Source organism: Microcebus murinus, chromosome 11, assembly GCF_040939455.1.
Source record: "Microcebus murinus isolate Inina chromosome 11, M.murinus_Inina_mat1.0, whole genome shotgun sequence".
Taxonomy (NCBI): Eukaryota; Metazoa; Chordata; class Mammalia; order Primates; family Cheirogaleidae; genus Microcebus; species Microcebus murinus.
The window spans coordinates 75,862,741-75,883,051 of record NC_134114.1 but is presented as its reverse complement, the minus strand read 5'-3'; the positions used below and the strand labels follow the sequence as shown (position 1 = coordinate 75,883,051).

Genomic DNA, 20,311 nt, shown 5'->3' with positions numbered 1-20,311 from the left:
TATCTCTTGCTCAGGCTGGTCTCAAACTCCTGAGCTCAAATGATCCACCTGCCTCAGCCTCCCAGAGAATTAGGATTATAGGTGAAAGCCCCCATGCCCAGCCTGTTCTTTCTGTTTTTCATTTCTCTGTTTTGTTCTTCTTGCCTTCCTGTGGGTTGCATTGAACATTTTCTAGAATTTTGTTTTGATTTATCTATAGTGTTTTGAGTATATTTCTTTGTTTAGTTTTATGAGTGTTTGTTCTAGGTATTATAGTTCATAAGGTATAACCTTGGTATTTTTAGACTCTGAATCTTATTTAAACCTTCTGCTTTAGCTGCTTTCTCCGACGACACCGATGAGTTTGAGGTGGGGTGGGTGATGCCCTGTTATTGCTAGGTGGGGTACAAGTCCTAGTTTTCCTCCTGGCCTCGATTGACACCTAATAGTAAGACAGACTCCTTGTTATTGTTGGGTGATGTTGGCAGTTCTGTATCTCCACTGGACTCTGCTGATATCGCACTGTCTGGGAGGGGAAGGAGTGACTTGCTACTGTTTTCCAGGCCTTCTCTACTGACACCAGCCAGGAGAGGTATGCCTTAATTCCCACTGGACTATGGTGAAAGTTTTGACTCTTCACCAGGCTTCCTCTGTCCAACACTAGCAGAGAGGAAGACGAGTACTGCATGGTGATGGAAATGCAGGCTACCAATGCAGACTCCTCTGGCACCAGGGGTGGCCTTTTGGTGGGGATGGAAGTCCCAGATCCCTCCTCAGCCATCTCTAACATACCCTAGAGGGGAGATTGAGGCACCTTGTTACAGCCTCTGTTTATATATTGCTGGTGTAGGTATGGGTGAGACCACAGTTTATTTTTTTCTGTGGGAATTGACTAGAGTTAAGTGGTTATTGTCTAAATTTTCCAGCTTAGCCAGCCTGCTCCTTTGTTGATCTTCTGGCTGGAATGATTAGGGTTTTCTTGTGGCTTTTTCCCCCTATCTGCACCCTTCGGCATTTCTAAGTTACTGGCTTATTTAGCTCCAAATCTGGGATAGATGTTGCAAAAATAAAACCCAAGGAGCTCCTCACTACTATGTTGTTGGTTGGGTACCAATGCCACTTCATTCATTTTGCTCACTTTTCTCATTTCTATTCTATATCCCTGTTACTGTGTTTTCTCAGTCTGTTCACCCTTATGTCCCTTTCAATTGTATCTTCATTTCTATGGGGTTTTAATTTTTTCCTTTTACTTCTCTCTGCCGGCACATCTTTCATCTCCTCTTTCCTTCTCTCACTGTTTTGTTTCTGTTGTTTTATTTCTGCTTTGCTGTCTTCCTTCATATAAATAATTGCTTCATTTCATGATGAAATACGTGTTCAGTTTTCATCTGCTCCATGAAAATATTTTTGTGGTCAGTGCCCTAATCTTAAATTTAATAATATTATGCTTCCCTTTTTTATCTTCTTATAGATGCTTGTGGTAGCTCCTTTTGAAAATCACTTTCCTGACTCAGTTAGGTTCCCACAGGAGGTGAGTGACCCGGCTGCCATTCCAGGCAGGTTGGCTGTTCGGACAAAGGCTCTTGACTTTTCAGCTCCTACAAAGAGTGCGGAAGATAGATTGTCCGTGAGATTCTTTGTGCAGTCTCTTTCCACCCCACCCTTTCTGTCTTTATGAGTCAAAGCAGCCTGGGAAGTCCCTGCTGCCACCTGGTTCATCTCCTATTATGGGCAAAGAATATAAATTTGGACTTCAGAGTGTCTCTTTTTACCTGCAGGAAGAATAGGTTTTTTTGCTTCTTTCTCTGATCTTTTGCCACCAGTTGCCCTTAGGCCCCAGCAAGAGGGACCCTGCTCTGAGCCCTGTGCTTACAGGGACCTACATATCACAAACACTGAGACTCAAAGATACTTTGCTTTCTTTTTCAAGCTTTGTAGGAAAGGTTTTTGAAAGATCTGCAACAGGATTAGTGAACAAAAGTTATGGGAAAGGGATGTAGGAGTGAGCTAAACTTCCCGGACTAGAAGGTGCTATTTAGATTTAGGGATGGTCAAGTTTAAACAAAAGCAGCAGCTCTTTCTCCTTCCTCAGGGCGGTGGCTAGGTGGGAGATGGGAGTGGGGCCAGGGGAAGAAAATTACAGCCACTCCCTGGGAAGGGAGGAAGAGAGGCTGCTTTTGTTTAAAGTTAGCAACTTTGGGGTACCTGATGCAGGTGACTGGCAAGACTGGGTTCCTGGAAAACTAAGCTGCTTCATTCCTCCCCTGGGCTCTATGCCTTTGAGGCACCTCCTGGAAATCCTGTCAAAGCGTGTGGCTGGGGGAGGGAATTCCACCTCCCACTGTAGCATCCATCCTGCCCTGTCCCTGACAGCAGGACAGGCCCAGGGAAAAAGAAATGCCTTTAGCCTCTAGATCTTTAGGGCAAATGCCTGGGGAGCAGCAGGCTCAGGGGCTTTGAGTGGGATTGAGTTAGGCTGAGCTTGGTATTGAACTTCTATATGTTTTGACATATGGTATGTGGATTTTCCTTGGTCCTTTTGCCGCAGGCCCTGTCAATATTCGTGGGCAGGACTGGCCACTGGTTTGTCTATTAAGTACAGTTCTGATCCTTGATTTTATTGACAATGGGCTTCTAAATTTATAAACAACATAGGAGCTCCCTCTTGTGGTGTATTGTCAAATCACATGTCTTTTAATTAATGTTGAAAGTACAGTGTCCCTGAGGGATTGGTTCCAGCATCCCCACAGATACCAGAACCCATAGATGTTCAAGTCTCTTCTGTAAAATGGTGTAGTATTTGCATATAACCTACCCACATTCTCAGTATGCTTTAAATCATCTGTAGGTTACTTGTAATGCCTAATACAATATAAATGCTATGTAAATAGTTGGTATACTATATTTTAAAATTTATATTATTTTTAGTGTTGTGTTACCATTTTTTTTTTTAATATTTTGATATGTACTTGGTTGAATCTGCAGATATGAAACTTGTGGACAGGGAGGGCCAACTGTATTTTGTCAGAAATTATTTGATTTCCCATAATAAGTTGAAATCCTAGGATCAAATGCTTTCCTCGACTAAAAATACTACAGAATTCACAGAATAAGTATGTCTAGATTTATATACAGTTTAATAAATTATTTTATACTTGTTTCTAATTATCTTCAGGTCCACATGGTATGTCTGAATGAAGAATATCTCTGTAGGCTGAAATGTACCATATAGTAGTTTTTTTCACGGAAGACTTATTCCATGAGATTTAAAATATTGCATGTTGGCCAGGCGTGGTGGCTCATGCCTGTATTCCTAGCACTGTGGGAAGCCAAGGCAGGAAGATCACTTGAGGTCAGGAGTTCGAGACCAATCTGAGCCATAAAATATTGTATGTTTAAATATTTGTCTTTGTCTTTATATTTGAATGAGAGTTTCCCTGAGCATAAAGTTTGTGGATCACACTATCTTTCACTGATTACTCTTTTGGCATTTCCTTACTGCCTCTATGGGATTAATGTTGCTTTAGAGAAGACTAAATGCAAGATTTCTGTTTTTTATTTCCCTCTGCATAAGTGACTTTATTTTATCTTTTGGCCTGGCTATTCAAAAAAGTCTTTCTTTATCTTTTAAGCCAGTAATTTTACCAGGGAATATCTTCATGTTGAAGGTCCCTCATCAAATTTTCCTGGGATGCTCCTTGTCTTTTTAAAATTAAAGATCAGTCTGTATTTTAGCAAAGTTTCCTTAATTTTACCTTTGAATATATATATTTTCCTGTCCTAGTTGATTATGCTTATGTTTGATTGTCTTTGTCTGAATATATACAATATTAAAGGGTACATTTTAAATTTGAAATGTAAAAATACATATTTTATACATAGACTTGCATCTTATAGTTTGATGACCATGAACTTAATTTCTCCTTTTCAGTGATGTGAAAAATATAATCAGTCAAATGAGTTAAAAGAATCTCAGGATTGGTGCTTTGGGAGCCTTACTTATCTCATCCATTAGGAAATAATATATCTTGATCTTAATATAAAGAAATAAAAATAGAATTAGCCGAAGCCATTGTTAAAATACATGTTCTTGATTATTACACCAAATTCAAAGGGAAAGGACTGCAAATATTTTTAACAATCATCTCAGCTCATTAATATTATCAGCTGAGTTTAAGAAATATGAATTCACTTAAATATCCACTCTGTATTTTGAATGTGATTTTTAGAAAAAGATTTTGATCAAATCTTAAAGGAAAACACTTTTCCTTGATAAGAATATCCTTGAAAGAATATCCTATAGACATAAAGACTGTTCCAAAAAAGGAAACTTAATAAAATAGTTTGAGCTATCAAAAAGAACTAGATATAGTTTCAGTATTGCTGCTTTATAGTAAATATATATACAGTATATATATATATATATATACATATATATATATATATATATATATATATATATATGGGGGGGATCACTATATTCTGGTCAAAATGTTCCATAGCCTAAGTATATTTTTCAAATGTTTTTAAGGTATTGATTTATAAGATCAATATGATGGTTCTATTGTACTTGTTTTCTTTCTTAATCTGAAGCCATTTTTCCCTGGAACTTCTTGCTTCAATTGTGTTTAGATTAGTTTACCTGAAAATTTGTTAATTTCCATTCCTAATGTTTCTCAGTTTTATTCTATATTTTCTAAATTTTAAAATGATATTTTATAAAAATTTTCAAGTAGTATATATTTTTTAAATAGTTTAAATATAATCAAAATGAAACAATTGGAAGAAATAATTAGTGTTATATTAAGCAAGTATAATTTGTATGATAAATATTTGAGCTGTTAACTAAATTTCTGTAAAACTAACAATTTTATTTTATTTTTTTTTCTCCTAAAGACACTTGCTTAATAACAAGGAACAGTACTAGTTGTACCTCTTCAACCTCTTCACTTTCTAACTACTTGTATGTTTTCATCTTGGGACAACTATTGCTGGGGACAGGAGGAACTCCTCTCTACACCCTAGGAACAGCCTTTATTGATGATTCTGTGCCCACACACAAATCTTCTCTCTATATAGGTAAGCTTACGCTCTAAACTGTCTCAGTATCCTTTTGCCTTATTATTTGTTTATTTTAGAATAAAGCATAAAGCAGGCTTATTAAAGATTTAGTTGTAATGCCATATTTCTATTAGATAAATGCAGTATTACTTTTATCTGTTTTAATTATTTCCTAATGTATTAAGTCAGTAAATGGAAAACATAATGATTTTTGTTGACCTCCTGCTTAATTTCCTGCTCTGTACATGCCAACCTTCCTGGATGGGAAGAGCCATCCAAGCAGCGTTCTGTCTAGATTGCTTGAATCCCAGGGTTACTTACACAAGGTGTGGAGATTGAGCGCTGGTCTTCTGTGTCGTTATTACATCCTACATGGACTTGACTAGAGTCTACAAAAGAAACCACAAGATAGTGTCTGGAAACTCGATGGAGTTTTTCATTTCACATTACCTTTTTTTAAATATATGACTCATTTTTTTTTTCTTTTGTGATCTAATTCTTGGTAGCATGAGTTTTTCTAAAATGCCTCTCCAGATCCTAAAATGGTAGAGCTAATTACAGTTTGCATGGCCTTACATCTAGTTACTATTTTATTTGCATTTGAGTTTTCTCTTTATGAATCTATTATTCTAACATAGAATATCCATTGCCACAGCCATAGATGTGAGTATGTTCAGTGCAGCCCTGATAAAGACTACTAAATCTACTTGGGCAGATTGCTAATGTAAAATCTTCTATAGCAATTTTATATTTCTATAAAACTTATAGCATAGTCTTATGAAATTATTAATCTAACCCAGTTGGGAATTATAAAAAAAAAATCTGTCACAGAGATAATTTGTGAGTCACTGATTTCCAGCATTTTTAATTATGTATTTTTGTCCATAAATTTTTGAGCGGTGAATCCTTTATGTGTGCACACCTAATTATTTATACATTACATACTTTAATTTTTCTATTAATTTTTTATATTTAAAATTATAGCTAAAATATAAATTAAGGTAGTCAACAGATAAAAAAAATTCTTGTTTTCAGATTACCTTGCATGAGCTTTCATTTGGAGATTTGAAGTAATGCATTAGTCATTTCTACCACTGATATATGCTTAGTTTCAGGTATAAATTAGGTTCCGATTCTTTTGTATGTGAGGATAAGAATCTTAGCAGTTAACAAAATATCTAGAAGGTGGTAATACACCAGACATTGGTGTATAAATAAATTTTGTTTTATGGAGGAGTCATTAAGATGATTGACTAGAGGTGCCCAGCACTTGCCCCTCTCCATGAATAAAGACCCAAACAGTGAGTAGATAATGAATAAGGACCTCCATGAATAAGGACCCAAACATACTGAGTAGAGCATGTAAGAAAGTACATGAGAATTCAGCAAGGAAGTGAAAAAGACCCTCCGAGATGTGGAAAATTGAGGTGGTAACAGAGAAGGGGAAGCAAAGCGCCTAATTGGCTTAGAACCAAGAGGGACTCCCCATTGTAGGGCAAAAAATAAGCAGGAGATCCTCCAAAGTCTACATTCCTATGACAGATGCCTGCAATCCCAGGCACAGGGCACCTCAGCCCTCACAGGCCCTGAGCCTAGTATAGGCAGCTGCCTGGAGTCCACATGACTGCGCTGTTCCAGAGAGGGAAGTCACACTGAGTTACTCCCACCCTCTGAGACCCAAGCTACTTCAGCATGGCACCATTTTGAGTTGGAGCCACCACCAGACAACACTCTGCCCTGGGATTTCCACAGTAGCTCCTGAATTTCCACATCCCTGGGATCCTGCTGTCATGCCCCACATCTACCCACAAGGTTGTAGTGTCATAACACCAGCTACACCCAGAGGAGCAGCTATGTCTCTGGCATACATGACCATGCAACACCCTACATCTGAGGGAACAGACAGTTGAGCACATCAGAGAGGCTGCCCCATAGACATAGGGAAAGCCAAAGTGCACACTCCCCAGAACCTGAGAGTTGCTTGCATGGGCCTACTGCCTCTGACAGCAACCATGCCTCCTCCAGCAACAGAGCTGTTTTGTGCCTGTGTATGTCTCCCAGAGGCCAGAGGACCAGCCTACTTGAGGCCTGTTGCCACCACTACTAGCTTGTCATGTGTACCTCCCAGGGTGCCAAGGACCAGCCCACCCAGGCCTGCCAAAACCATTGCTGGCAATGCACTGGCCACTACCGCTGCCAGCATCTACAAACACTGCCTCTGCCTGAGGACCAACCTATTGGGAATCCACTACCAACACTATCACTGGTGTCTGCATATGCCACCCAGCGGCCAGAGCTGGCTTGCATGGAGCCTGCCACCAATACCTCTGGCACCTGCATGTGATACACAGGAATCTGAGGACCTCCCTACTTGGGCCCTATTGCTGCTAACACCTAGCAAAACTACCTCCTATAGCAGTAGGGATGCTGTACATCTTCACAAACTGCCTAGGAGCCCAAGGACTGGCCCACCCAGGAACCCCCACCACCACTACCAGTGTTCAGGCATGCACCCCAGGGGCCTGCGAACTGGCCCACATAGTGTCCCTCTTACAAGCAATGCTGTGATACAGCCTCCAAAAACAACTTCAGCCCAAGCCCCTGAGGAACTCAAAGATACTGCTGGCTTTGATTACAATGAAGTATTCATATGGAGATTACCCTACAGTGCCATCTAGAACCAAAGCTAAAGCACCATACCCAACTGACACTATCGATACATCTACAGGAAAAAGTCATACGCAATGAAAGCCTCTTAATACAAATGGAAGAATGGCTGTTACTTCAGATGTGCAGATATCAATGTAGTGACATGAGAAACATGAAAAACCAAGGAAACATAACACATCAAAAGAATCACAATAATTCTCTGGTAATAGACTACAAAGAACAGAAAATCTATGAAATAACTTAAAGAGAATTCAAAATAATGATTGTAAAGAAACTCAGCAAGATAAAAGAAACAGAAAATACAAAGAAATCAAGAAAACAATTCATGATATGAATAAGAATTTCAAGAAAGAGGTATCATAAAAAAGAATTAAACAGAAATCCTTGAACTGAAGAATTGAATGAATGAAATAAAAAATATAATTAAGAGCTTCAACAATAGACCAGATCAAGAAGAAGAAAGAATTTCTAAATTTGCAAACAATCTTTTGAAATAATGCTGTCAGACAAAAAAAAAACCAACAACAACAACAAAAAACCCAAAAAACAAAAAAGGAAAAAGAATAAAGAAAGTATATGTAATATATGGGACACTATTAAGTAAACAAATATTCACAGTTGAGAGTTCCAGAAAGGGAAGAGATGGGAAAAGGCATAGAAAATATATTTATTGAAATAGTAGCTGAAAATTTCCCAAGTCTTGGGAGAGAAATAGACATCCAGATGTAGAAAGCTCCATGATCCCCAAATAGATTCAACCCAAAAATGTCCTCTCCAAGGCATATTATAGCCAAACTGTCAAAAGTCAAATACAAAGAATTCTAAAAACAGCAAGAAAAGAGTGTCAAGTCACATATGAGGGAATCCCCATCAGACTAACAGCAGATTTCTCAGCAGAAACCTTACAGGCCAAGGAAAACATAGGATAATGTATTCAAAGTGCTAAAAGAAAAACCTGTTAGCCCAGAATGCTATACCCAGCAAAGCTATCCTTCAGAAATAAAGAACAAAGTCTTTCTCAGACAAGCAAGTTGCTCAAACTGAGGGAATGAATCATCACTAAGCCAGCTCTACACAAAATGCTTAAGGATGTTTTACATCTGGAAGCAGAAGGACAGTATCAACCATCATGAAAATACATGAAAGTACAAAACTCAATGGTAGAGCAGATACTTAATGAGAAAGAGAGAGGAATTAACATTAACACTGCAGAAAACTACCAAACTGCAAAGATAAACAATATGAGTGTAAGAAAGGATAAACAAAATAATCATAAAACAATTAACGAAATGACAGTAGTAAGTTCTCACCTACCAATGATAACAACCTTGAATGTAAATGGTTTAAATTCCCCAAGTAAAAGATATAGACTGGCTGAATGGATTAAAAATGAAACAAAACAAACAAAATCCTCAAAGGTATGAGAATATACTACCTTCAAGAAAGTCACACGTAGATTTAAAGTGGAGGGATGGAAAAAGATATTCCACAAGAATGGAAACCAGTAGCAGACAGAAGTACCTAGACTTAAATCAGACAAAATAGACTTTCAGTCAAAAAATATAAAAAAGAGACAAAGGTCATTATATGACAAAGAGATCAGTTCACCAAAATGATAGAACAATTATAATCATATATGCACTCAACATCTATATGTACCCAGATATATAAAGCAAATCATAATTAGGGCTATAAAGAGAGATCCCAATTCAGTCGTAGTTGGGGCCATCAACATCCCACTTTCAGCACTGGAAAGATGATCTAGACAGAAAATCAACAAAGAAATATCAGACTTAAACTGTAGTAGAGAATAAATGAATCTAACAGAACATCACATTTCATCCAGTAGCTGCAGAATAAATGTTCTTCTTTTCAGTACATGGAACATTATCTGGGATATATATTAAGCCACAAAACAAATCTCAACAAATTTTAAAAAGTTGAAATCATATCAAGTGTCTTTTCATACCACAATGGAATAAAACTAGAAATCAGTAACAAGAGAAACTTTGGAAACTGTACAAATACATGGAAATTAAACAACATGCTCCCAAGTGACCAATGGATAGATGAAGAAGTTAAGAAGCAAATTAAAAAATTTATTGAAACAAATGAAAATGGAAACACAACATACCTAAACCTATTGATTACAGCAAAAGCAGCACTAATAGAGAAGTTTAAAGCAATAAATGCCTGCATCATAAAATAGAAAGCTGTATAGCCAAAACAATATTGAACAAAAAGAACAAAGCTGTAGGCATCATACTACCAGACCTCAAAATTTAATCGAAACAGCATGGTGTTGGTATCAAAACAGACATAGACCAATGAAACAAAATACAAAACACAGAATTAAATCCATGTATTTACAGACAACTAACTTTTGATAAAGGTGCAAAGAGCGTAACTGGGAAATGGGCAGTTTCATCAATATGTGGTGCTGGGAAAACTCAACACCCATATATGCAGAAGAATTAAATTAGACTCCTATCTCATCATATACAAAAACAACTAAAAATGGATTAAAGACTAAATTTAAGACATGAAACTATAGAACTATAAGTATAAGAAAACATAGGGGAAATGCTTCCGGACATTGGTTGGAGCTGAGGTTTTGCAAAAATAGACAAATGGGACTATATCAAACTAAAAAGCTTCTGTACAATTAAGGAAATAATCAAGAGTGAAAAAACAGCCCATAGAATGGGAGATAATATTTACAAATTATTCATTTGAGAAGGGATGAATATCCAGAATATACGAGGAATTCAAACAACTGAACAAAAGAAAAAATCTGATTAAAAAATGGGCAAAAGATCTGTATAGACATTTCTTAAAACAAGACATACAAATGGCCAATGAAAATATAAAAAAAAGTTCTACTTCACTAAGCATCAGAGAAATGCAATTCCAAACCACATGAGATATTATTGTACCTGAGTTAGAATGACTATGGAAAAAGAAAAAAAAAATGCTGCCAAGTACATATACAAAAGGGAACTTTTATGCACTGCTGGGGAGAATGTAAAATAGTACAGCAATTATGGAAAATAGTATGGAGGTTTCTTAACAATTGAAAGTAGAATTACCATACAATCCTGGAATCCCACTACTTGGTATTTATCTAAAGGAAAAGAAATCAGTATATGGAAAAAATATCTGCATTTTTACATTTATTGCAGCACTATTCACAATATCCAAGATGTGGAATCAACCTAAATCTTCATCAACAGATGAATGGATAAAGAAAACGTGGCATATATACACAGTGGAATACTATGCAGTTATAAAAATGAAATTTTATCCTTCATAGCAACATGGATGAGCCTGGAGAACATTATGTTAAGTGAAATATCAGGCACACAAAGATAAATACCACATGTTCTTACTCATATGTGGGAGCTAAAAAAATTCAGTGCATAGAAATAGAGTAGAATTATGGTTATTAAACATTGGGAAAGGTAGAGGGGAGAAAAGCATTGGGGAGGGTTTTGTTAATGAATACAAAATTACATTAGGAAGAATAAGTTCTAGTGTTCTATATCACTGCAGGGTGAATATAGTTAGCAGTTATTTATAGGATATGTTCAAAACACTAGAGGAGAGGATTTTAAATGTTTCATTACATACAAATGGTAAATATTTGAGGTGATGGGTATCCTAATCACTCTGATTTGATCATTACACATTATATAGATGTATTAATATGTACAATTATTATGTGTCAACTAAAAATGAAAAAAAAAATGGTGAAATTACATTCAGGTGACATCCCGAAATACTTGGAAGCTTAAAGGAAAAACAATAAAAACAATAAAAAGACAATGATTGGTCAAAATAAATAAATTTCATTCTGTAAAAATTCAAAGGTATATATGGCAAAGTTTTGAATTTCTGACAGAAATAAGCTCAGTTTAATTCTGAGGCAAGTCAAAATGAGAAGAATCACGAAGAGCAAGAGGTTTAAACTAATTGCTTATATCTAAGAAATAGACTTCTTGGAAGATCCAGGTTTTGAAGTCAGTTTCTGTAGCGTGAAATAAAGAATGCTCTCCTAGTTGTACAGAGTGGAAGAGGCTTCTTGTTTTACATTGTTTTCTTCCATGATATATTATCACTATGAATAAAGGATACCATGAATGTATTAATACTACCTCTGGCACCAGTTAACATAACTTTCCATACATTTATTATTTTTGATTTTATTATTGTCATCATTATAGTCAAACAGCTTTTACATTGAGTCATATATTTTAGTTTCCTTGCCTTGACCATTGACCAAATGATACCATTCAAATGGCATATTTTTAGTAAAAATATGTGTGATTTTGATGTCTATTCATTTAGATTTTTCTATGGTAAAACATTTGTTCTTCTTCACTATTGTTAGCCATGCAAAGCAAAACTGTATACATGATTATATTCAATGACTTTGTTCTTCTCTAGGAATTGGCTATGCTATGTCAATCTTAGGTCCTGCTATTGGCTATGTGTTGGGAGGACAACTGCTAACCATGTACATTGATGTCGCTATGGGACCAAGGCAAGACAGTATTTATTTTTCTTTTATTTAAATTTATTTTATTTTAATAATGCTAACATCATAGACAGAATATTTTTGCAGTACTTCTTCAGTACAATATGAGGGATTTTTCAGGAAACAAAACTGAATACACATAATGCTTATAAAATGCCTTATTTGGGCTGCTTTGCTCCATGCATCAATGCCTACCATCTTAGGGTAATAATGTATTTATTCATAAATGAAGATTTTCAATAGAGTCAGTTGATGACAGTTTTAAAAATACATATGTAGGACACCTTGCATTTTCAAAAACAAGAATTCAATACAAATAAGTTATGTTTTCCATAGTTGTATTTGGGGGCAGATAGCCTGAAAGGTCTCAAGACTCTGTGATTCTCAGAATAAGTTCTATAGTAGCACTGATAATGTCAGAGAGATCCAAGTATGCCACTGTATCCAACAATGAAGGGTAATAATAGGTAATATTTATTTATCCTATACTGTGTTCCATACAAATGATTTTTTGTGTGTTCACTTATTTCATAAGCTATCTTTTGGCCAAGACGTGAAGTATATATTTTTGACTCCAAAATCCCCACTCTTAACTACTGAGTTACCTTTTGTTTTTCCTGAATAGAGAATTTAGTGGCCTTTGGTAAGGCCATGTTTTCTCATTTTGCCACTGGGAATATAACTGCACAATCCTTTGTACGACCATGAATACGAAAATGTGGTCATGGGTATGTGATTGGTTCTCTGAGCCTTTTTAGTCCTAGGTTAATCTTTTAGAGATTATAAAAAGTTGTGCACAAGAAGCTCTTGAAGCAGAGAGTCAGAGTTTTAAGAAAGGACATTTTAATTTCAGTGGAAAATTGCATGAATTGTAGGAGTGGTGTATTTTCTGAAAGGGCCTATTGATATTAAAATATGAGAACTGTGATAAAAAACTGTTAATAAATAAATGACGTTAAGAATAATTTTACATTGAAAGGAATGCCATAATTGAAGCACAGTGTATGAGCTTTTAACATAGATCAGTGATTTTCTGTGATCTCTGTATTTAATTTAATACAATAGTGGAGAAAACTTAGCCAAAGTTCAAGAGTGTTCAGAAATTCTGTGTATCTTTTCAAATATTTATCATACTTATTAAAATATTTGCTATGAAATATTTTAAACTTTTATGTCATATTTGTCATTTTAAAATACTTTGTAACCATTATTATAACTCTCATTTATACCTGCATACCTATTTTCTGATTCATCACAATGGCTCTATTAAAATTTTGGATATTTTATAATAATATTGTACTATATGCACTTGAAGTATAAAGTATATGATTGCCATAACTGAGTTTTTAGTTAACAAGGTAGAGTTGACTTTCACCTCTTGTTTTTATATAATTTAGCCCCGATGTCACTGAGGATGATCCACGATGGTTGGGAGCTTGGTGGATTGGATTTCTTGTATGCTGGATCTTTGCTTGGTCTTTGATAATACCTTTTTCTTGCTTTCCAAAACATTTACCAGGTAAACGTGTTTTCTTTAAAACAGGAGAGTTTTATTCTAATTCTAAGCCAAGTGTCATTTTCTGTATAATTAATAAGAACCATAGATTCACCCTGTTTGTTTTATAGAATCTCAACTGTTTGCTTATGCAAACTTTTGAATATCTGTCTTCATTTTAGGAAATATTGAGTAGCAATCTTAATATTCATGGATTTTTTATATTTCCAATTAATAATCAATAAAGCTGTGTGCAGCATATTCACCTCCTTACTATTTGTTCGATTTATTTCTTAGGTTTTATCTGGAATCCTGCTTTATGTGGATGCAAGGTGCAATATCTCTTTTTTTAGAGACAGGGTCTTGCTCTGTCACCTGGGGTGGAGTGCAGTGATGTGATCATAGCTCACTGCAACCTCGAACTCCTGGGCTCAAGTAAGCATCCTGCTTCAGCCTCCTGAGTAGCTAGGGCTTACAGGCACATGCTATTATGCCTGGCTAAACTTTAAAAAAAAAATTTTGTGGAGATGGGTTTTGCTATGTTGCCCAGGCTGGTCTTGGACTTCGGGCCACAAGCTATCCTCCTGCCTTGACCTCCCAAAGCACTGGGATTATAGGTGTGAGCCACTGTGCCTGGCCCACAATATCTTTTAAACTGTTAGTTTGTATTCATTAGTCACTAATTTCAATCTGCCTTAAGTTATTCATTTTAATTATTTATAGTTGGAAGTACAGCTTATAGTTTTTAATTATCACCAAAGTCATGCTGTAGTATACTCATTTTTTACTGTATTATAATACTAGACACTTTGTCCAAAAAGAAAAGGTTAATAGAAAAAAATACCCATTTTTCTCTATGCAATCTTGCTTCTGTATAATTGTGTAGTTAAAATATATACCTGTAGAAGTATTTTTCTCTAGGTTGAAGGCATTTACTTGTTTCTATTGTCATTTGCAACAAGATAGATGATTAACTTTTGGAAATTGGCAAAAGAAAGTGGGCAGACTAGAAGTAAGTAGACTCCATTTCTTTCTGATTGATTCTTCATTCAATTTATAATTCCACATATTGACTGTTTTCTCAGATTTATTCATAGTACCATTATTAAAAATCAAAGGAACATGGTACTAGATGGTGAATATATCATCTGCTAAGCATATTAGAACTAAAACGAGTAAAAGAAAAAAGTCACGAATGTACTTTAATCTACAAAGGATAAAAAAGGAAACCATTTGAAAGGAATAAAAAATTTTAAGAGATTTTATTAGCCACACATGGTGGCACATACCTGTAGTCCCAGCTACTTGGGAGGTTGAGCAGTAGGATCGCTTGAACCCAGGAGTTTGAGGTTGCTGTGAGCTAGGCTGATACCATGGCACTCTAACCCAGGCAACAGAGTAAGATTAAGGCTCTGTACCAAAAAAAAAAATTTTTTTTAAAGAGATTTTAAATGAAGAGCTTAGATATAAGATTAGAGTAAAATTATCTCATTTTAATGTTTAGACTGGTTGGAACGTCCTATGTGGTAATGAATACTAGCTCTTAGGACAGCCTGATTACCTAGATATTTGCACAATTTTGTTGACAAAGGAACTGGGCTCTTATGTTCTGGAATTTATATACTTGTGGAAATGTGTGTCAATTAAAAAGTAAGCATTTTTTTTTTTAATAAAGAAGGAAGTGACAAAGCAAGTGCATTTACTACTTTTTTAGGTACAGCAAAAATTCAAGCTGGAAAAACTTCCCAGGCTCATCAGAATAAGAGTATTTCCTTGCAACATACAGATGAGAATTTTGGAAAAAGTATTAAAGATTTTCCAGCTGCACTGAAGGTAAAATAAAAGTATTTTGTCTTTCTCTGTCTCTGACACACACACACACACACACACACACACACACAAGTCATAGGTACATATATGTAGATGTGTATTTATTGCATACATGCATAAATAACCCCATTTGTATGAATACATGCACACAAACACAGACATATATATATATATATACACACACACACATAAAAATCTTTTCATAATACATTCTTGTTTGCTACAATTCTAGCTCTTATAAACTATTCTTCAGATTTAGTTTTATTATCCTTTGAGCAAACGAAAATTATTCCAGAGAAGAATGGTTGAAAGAAGATGGGTTAACTTCTTAGCAATATCAATATTCAGTGGTTTTTCATTAGCACTATAGCTATTATTCCATAACATTTCCCGTATGTAATGGATTCATCAATTATCATTGAATTGTTAATATATGTTTGAGAATGCCAAACTGATATTTCTCCCATGTGAAAAAGGTGGTGGTTGGTGGTAACTTGTTTTGAAGCTAAGAAACAAGTGTTAGAATCTATTCGGTTGTACTTAGCACAAAACAGTCTTTCTATTGAGCATCATAAAAGCTTTATTCATAGGGGAGTTTATAATTTTACCTTTTCAAGATGTGCTATTATTTGCTTTTCATTACTTTTTTTCCTTCTTGTCAAATGAAAGCCTTAAAATATTTTCACTTGTCCACTCAGCCCGTCATTCAACTCTGCTACCAATACATGAACATTCTTGTGTTTCGCTGAGATTGTTCATAAGTTTTAATTCCAACTACTATTATTTTCTTTTATAGTAGGTCTGTTCTATTTCATATATTTCCATTTATTTTATAAATTCCAATTTATATTACCATCAAGATGCATTGCTCAACATTGCTTTTTTTTTTATCCTTATAGCTCTTACTTACAGATCTTCATTCTGACTGAGATCTCTATAGGATCTCTATTCTGACTGAGATCTCTATAGAGCCAGGATTTTATTGCCTGTTTTCTTTGGTTGGGATACCACCCAAATATCCTTGAATGTCTGAATGATATTTCCATCTGGATCAATACTTTTGGATAATTCCCCTATAATTCCGGCATTTGAGAAGTTTTGTGTTAGCATGATTATGACTTATTCTTTCTATAAGTTTGTAAATTTTTCATTTATCCTTGATTTTAGGAATTTGCTTGGTAAATGCATATGTCTATTATCTTTTGCAATCTAAAGACTTAGGTTTTTTTTCTTCTTCTTCTTCTACTACTAATACTACTACTACTATTACTACTATTTTAAATTATTGCATGTTTTCATCCAGGTACTTTTCTCCTTTTGTCACTTCTATTATCCTTATGTTGTAAGTTATCTGGCTCTGACTTCTGCATCTCTTATCTTGACCCTTAGTAACTCCTCTCTGTGTGTGTTTTGCTTAGTTTTTGAAGCATTTTTTTGCATTTAATATTCCAGAACTATAATTTGGTTTTCATTTTTGTGTTTACATGTATTGAAAAAAAATCTCTACAGATAGATAGATAAGATTCTGAGAGGTTTAGCAATACAGACACCTATTAAAGTTGCTTAACCCTATATGTATCTAAGGTTCGTAATTACTAGTCTTTTAATTATGGAACAATGCTTTGAGTTTGGTACTTAGAGAATATTCTTATTTGTGCTCACAATCTTAAGTTCTTTGTTTACTGGACATAGGAATTCAAAACAATGAAAAAATCAAATAAGGAGTAAATTTGTAGTGTGGGTATCTACAGTAAGACTTGGGAAGGGAACCTGTCCAAGCAGGCTTTTACTTTCTTTTCCTGGTCCCTTGAATGTGATAAAGTCATAAGTACTATATTGATGAATCCATCATCTGTATAGGTGTTCCATATATACAATTTTTTTTATCATTATATATATAAATCTACTAATTATTCAAAGTTATATTTTTGTGCTGGAGAAAATGCTAAAATTTTACAGATGATTATATTGTGTTTATTAAAAATTTTGCTCTTCCATCATGGTAACTTTCTAGTGCTGTACAATCATAGTTATTCATTTGTTGAACTGTACTTTTTTTCTTCAGAATTTGGTGAAGAATACTGTGTTTATATGTTTAGTTTTATCAACTTCTTCAGAAGCTTTAGTTACTACTGGATTTGCTACATTTTTACCTAAATTTATAGAAAATCAATTTGGATTGTCATCCAGTTTTGCAGCTACCCTTGGAGGTAAAGCATTTTCTTTTTTCTAATTTAATCTAATAGTTTTACTTTACTACATTAAATTTTTATTGGATAATATACAATTCGTGATATACCACTCCTTGAAATTTAAATTTAATACTGATTGGTAAAAGTTTCTGATTTTCAGACATATTGTATGAACTTGAGAGAGACAAAGCATATATAAGGCTAAAGAGAATATATATTAATCTTAACGTTCACTATGTTAATTTTAATAATTCTTCATTTAATGGAATTAAGTCATTTATGCATGTAATTCTATATCAGAGGAATACTTTTATATGTTAAAACCATACTGGTGCTTGTTTTTGATGTTTGCCAAGTGTTATTATGAATTACTGAATGTATGTGTGTGTTTTTTCACTGTCTGTGTCTTCTTTCTCATTAGGGGCTGTTTTAATTCCTGGAGCTGCTCTTGGTCAGATTTTAGGTGGTTTCCTTGTTTCAAAATTCAAAATGACATGTAAAAATACAATGAAGTTTGCGTTGTTCTCATCTGGAGTTGCATTTTTGCTGAGTTTTGTATTTATTTATGCCAACTGTGAAAATCAGCCATTTGCTGGTGTGTCTGAATTATATAATGGGTAAATATATTTCAATACCTTTTGATATTAATATCAGAATAATAAATGCATGCATTTCCAAGTATATATGCTTTCTTAATTAAAATGGTGAGGAATTAGCTTTATTTTAATTAGAAGACTTTTTTTCTATGTAAGAATATGTAGGGTCTTTTTTGTATAAATTTATGGGGATACAAGTGTAATTTTGTTACATAGATATATTGTGGAGTGGTGAAATCAAGGGCTTTTTGGAGTATCAATAACATACATTGTACCTATTAATTAATTTTTCATCATCCACCCCCTTCCCATCTTCCACCCTTTCGAGTCTCCATTGTGTATCATTCCACACTCTATGCTCAAGTGTACACATGATTTAACTTCCACTTATAAGTGAAAACATGTGGTATTTGTCTTTCTATATATTACTTTTCCACTTAATGACCTTCAGTTCCATCCGTGTTGTTGAAAGACAAGATTTGATTTTTTTATAGCTGAATAATATTTCTTTGTGTATATAAACCACATTGTCTTTATCCAGTCATTCACTGATGGATACTTAGGTTGATTCCACATCTTTGCAATTGTAAATAGTGCTGTGATAAACATACAAGTGCAGGTAGCTTTTTTTTTTTTTTTTTTTTTTTTTTGAGACAGAGTCTCGCTTTGTTGTCCAGGCTAGAGTGAGTGCCGTGGCGTCAGCCTAGCTCACAGCAACCTCAAACTCCTGGGCTCAAGCAATCCTGCTGCCTCAGCCTCCCGAGTAGCTGGGACTACAGGCATGCGCCACCATGCCCGGCTAAGTTTTTCTATATATATTAGTTGGCCAATTAATTTCTTTCTATTTATAGTAGAGACGGGGTCTCGCTCTTGCTCAGGCTGGTTTCGAACTCCTGACCTCGAGCAATCCGCCCGCCTCGGCCTCCCAAGAGCTAGGATTACAGGCGTGAGCCACAGCGCCCGGCCAGGTAGCTTTTTGATGTAATGATTTTTTTTATCTTTAGGTAGATACACAGTAGTGGGATCACTGGATCAAATGGTAGTTCTAATTTTCGTTCTTTGGGAAATCTCCATACTGTTTTCCATATAGGTTGTACTAATTTACATTCCCACCAACAATGTATAAGCATTCCCTTTTCTCTACATTCTTGTCAACATCTATTATTTTTGTCTTTTTAATTACAGCCATTCTGATTTATGTAAGATGATACCTCATTGTGGTTTTAATTTGCATTTATCTGGTGATTAGTAATGTTGAACATTTTTTCATATACCTATTGGTCATTTGTATGTTTTATCTTTAAAAATGTCTTTTCATGTCCTTTGTCCACTGTTTAATGGTATTATTTGGGGTTTTTATTGTTATTGAGTTATCTGAGTTCCTTGTGAATTCTGGATATTAGTCTCCTGTCAGATGCATAATTTGCAAATATTTTCTCCTTTTCTCCAGGTTGTCTATTCACTCTTATGATTATTTCTTTTGCTATGCAGAAGCTTTTTAGTTAAGTCCCTTTTGTCTATTTTTTTTGTGTGTTTATCAGATTTATTGATTTGCGTATGTTGAACCTTGCATGCTTAGTATAAAACCCACTTGATCATAATATATTACCTTTTGATATGCTATTGGATTCAGTTTGCTAATAGTTTGTTGAAGATTTTTGTATCTGTTCATCAGATATATTGGTCTGTAGTTTTCTTTTTTGTTGTGTCCTTGTCTGGGTTTGTTATCACAGTGATAGTGGCCTCATAGAATGAGTTAGGGAAAATTCCCTCCTTGATTTTTTTTGGAACATTTTTGGGAGTATTGGTGTTAGTTCTTCTTTGTATATCTACTAGAACTCAACATTGAATCTACCTGGACCTGGGCTTTTTTTGTTGTTGGGGGACTTTTTGTTACTGATTCAATCTTACTGCTTGTTAATGGTCTGTTCAGGATTTCTATGTCTTCTTG

At 34.9% G+C, this 20,311-nt stretch overlaps 1 protein-coding gene across 1 annotated transcript in view; it reads left to right on the top strand.

The window, feature by feature from the left end:
* SLCO4C1 (solute carrier organic anion transporter family member 4C1) overlaps positions 1–20,311 on the top strand; it is a 62,370-nt gene that overhangs the window by 17,889 nt on the left and 24,170 nt on the right. Inside the window, exons 3-8 of the mRNA XM_012773547.2 lie at positions 4,876–5,058; positions 12,157–12,253; positions 13,645–13,766; positions 15,457–15,575; positions 17,638–17,782; positions 18,186–18,381. Coding sequence (XP_012629001.2) covers positions 4,876–5,058; positions 12,157–12,253; positions 13,645–13,766; positions 15,457–15,575; positions 17,638–17,782; positions 18,186–18,381 — 862 coding nt within the window. The remainder of the gene's footprint in view (positions 1–4,875; positions 5,059–12,156; positions 12,254–13,644; positions 13,767–15,456; positions 15,576–17,637; positions 17,783–18,185; positions 18,382–20,311) is intronic.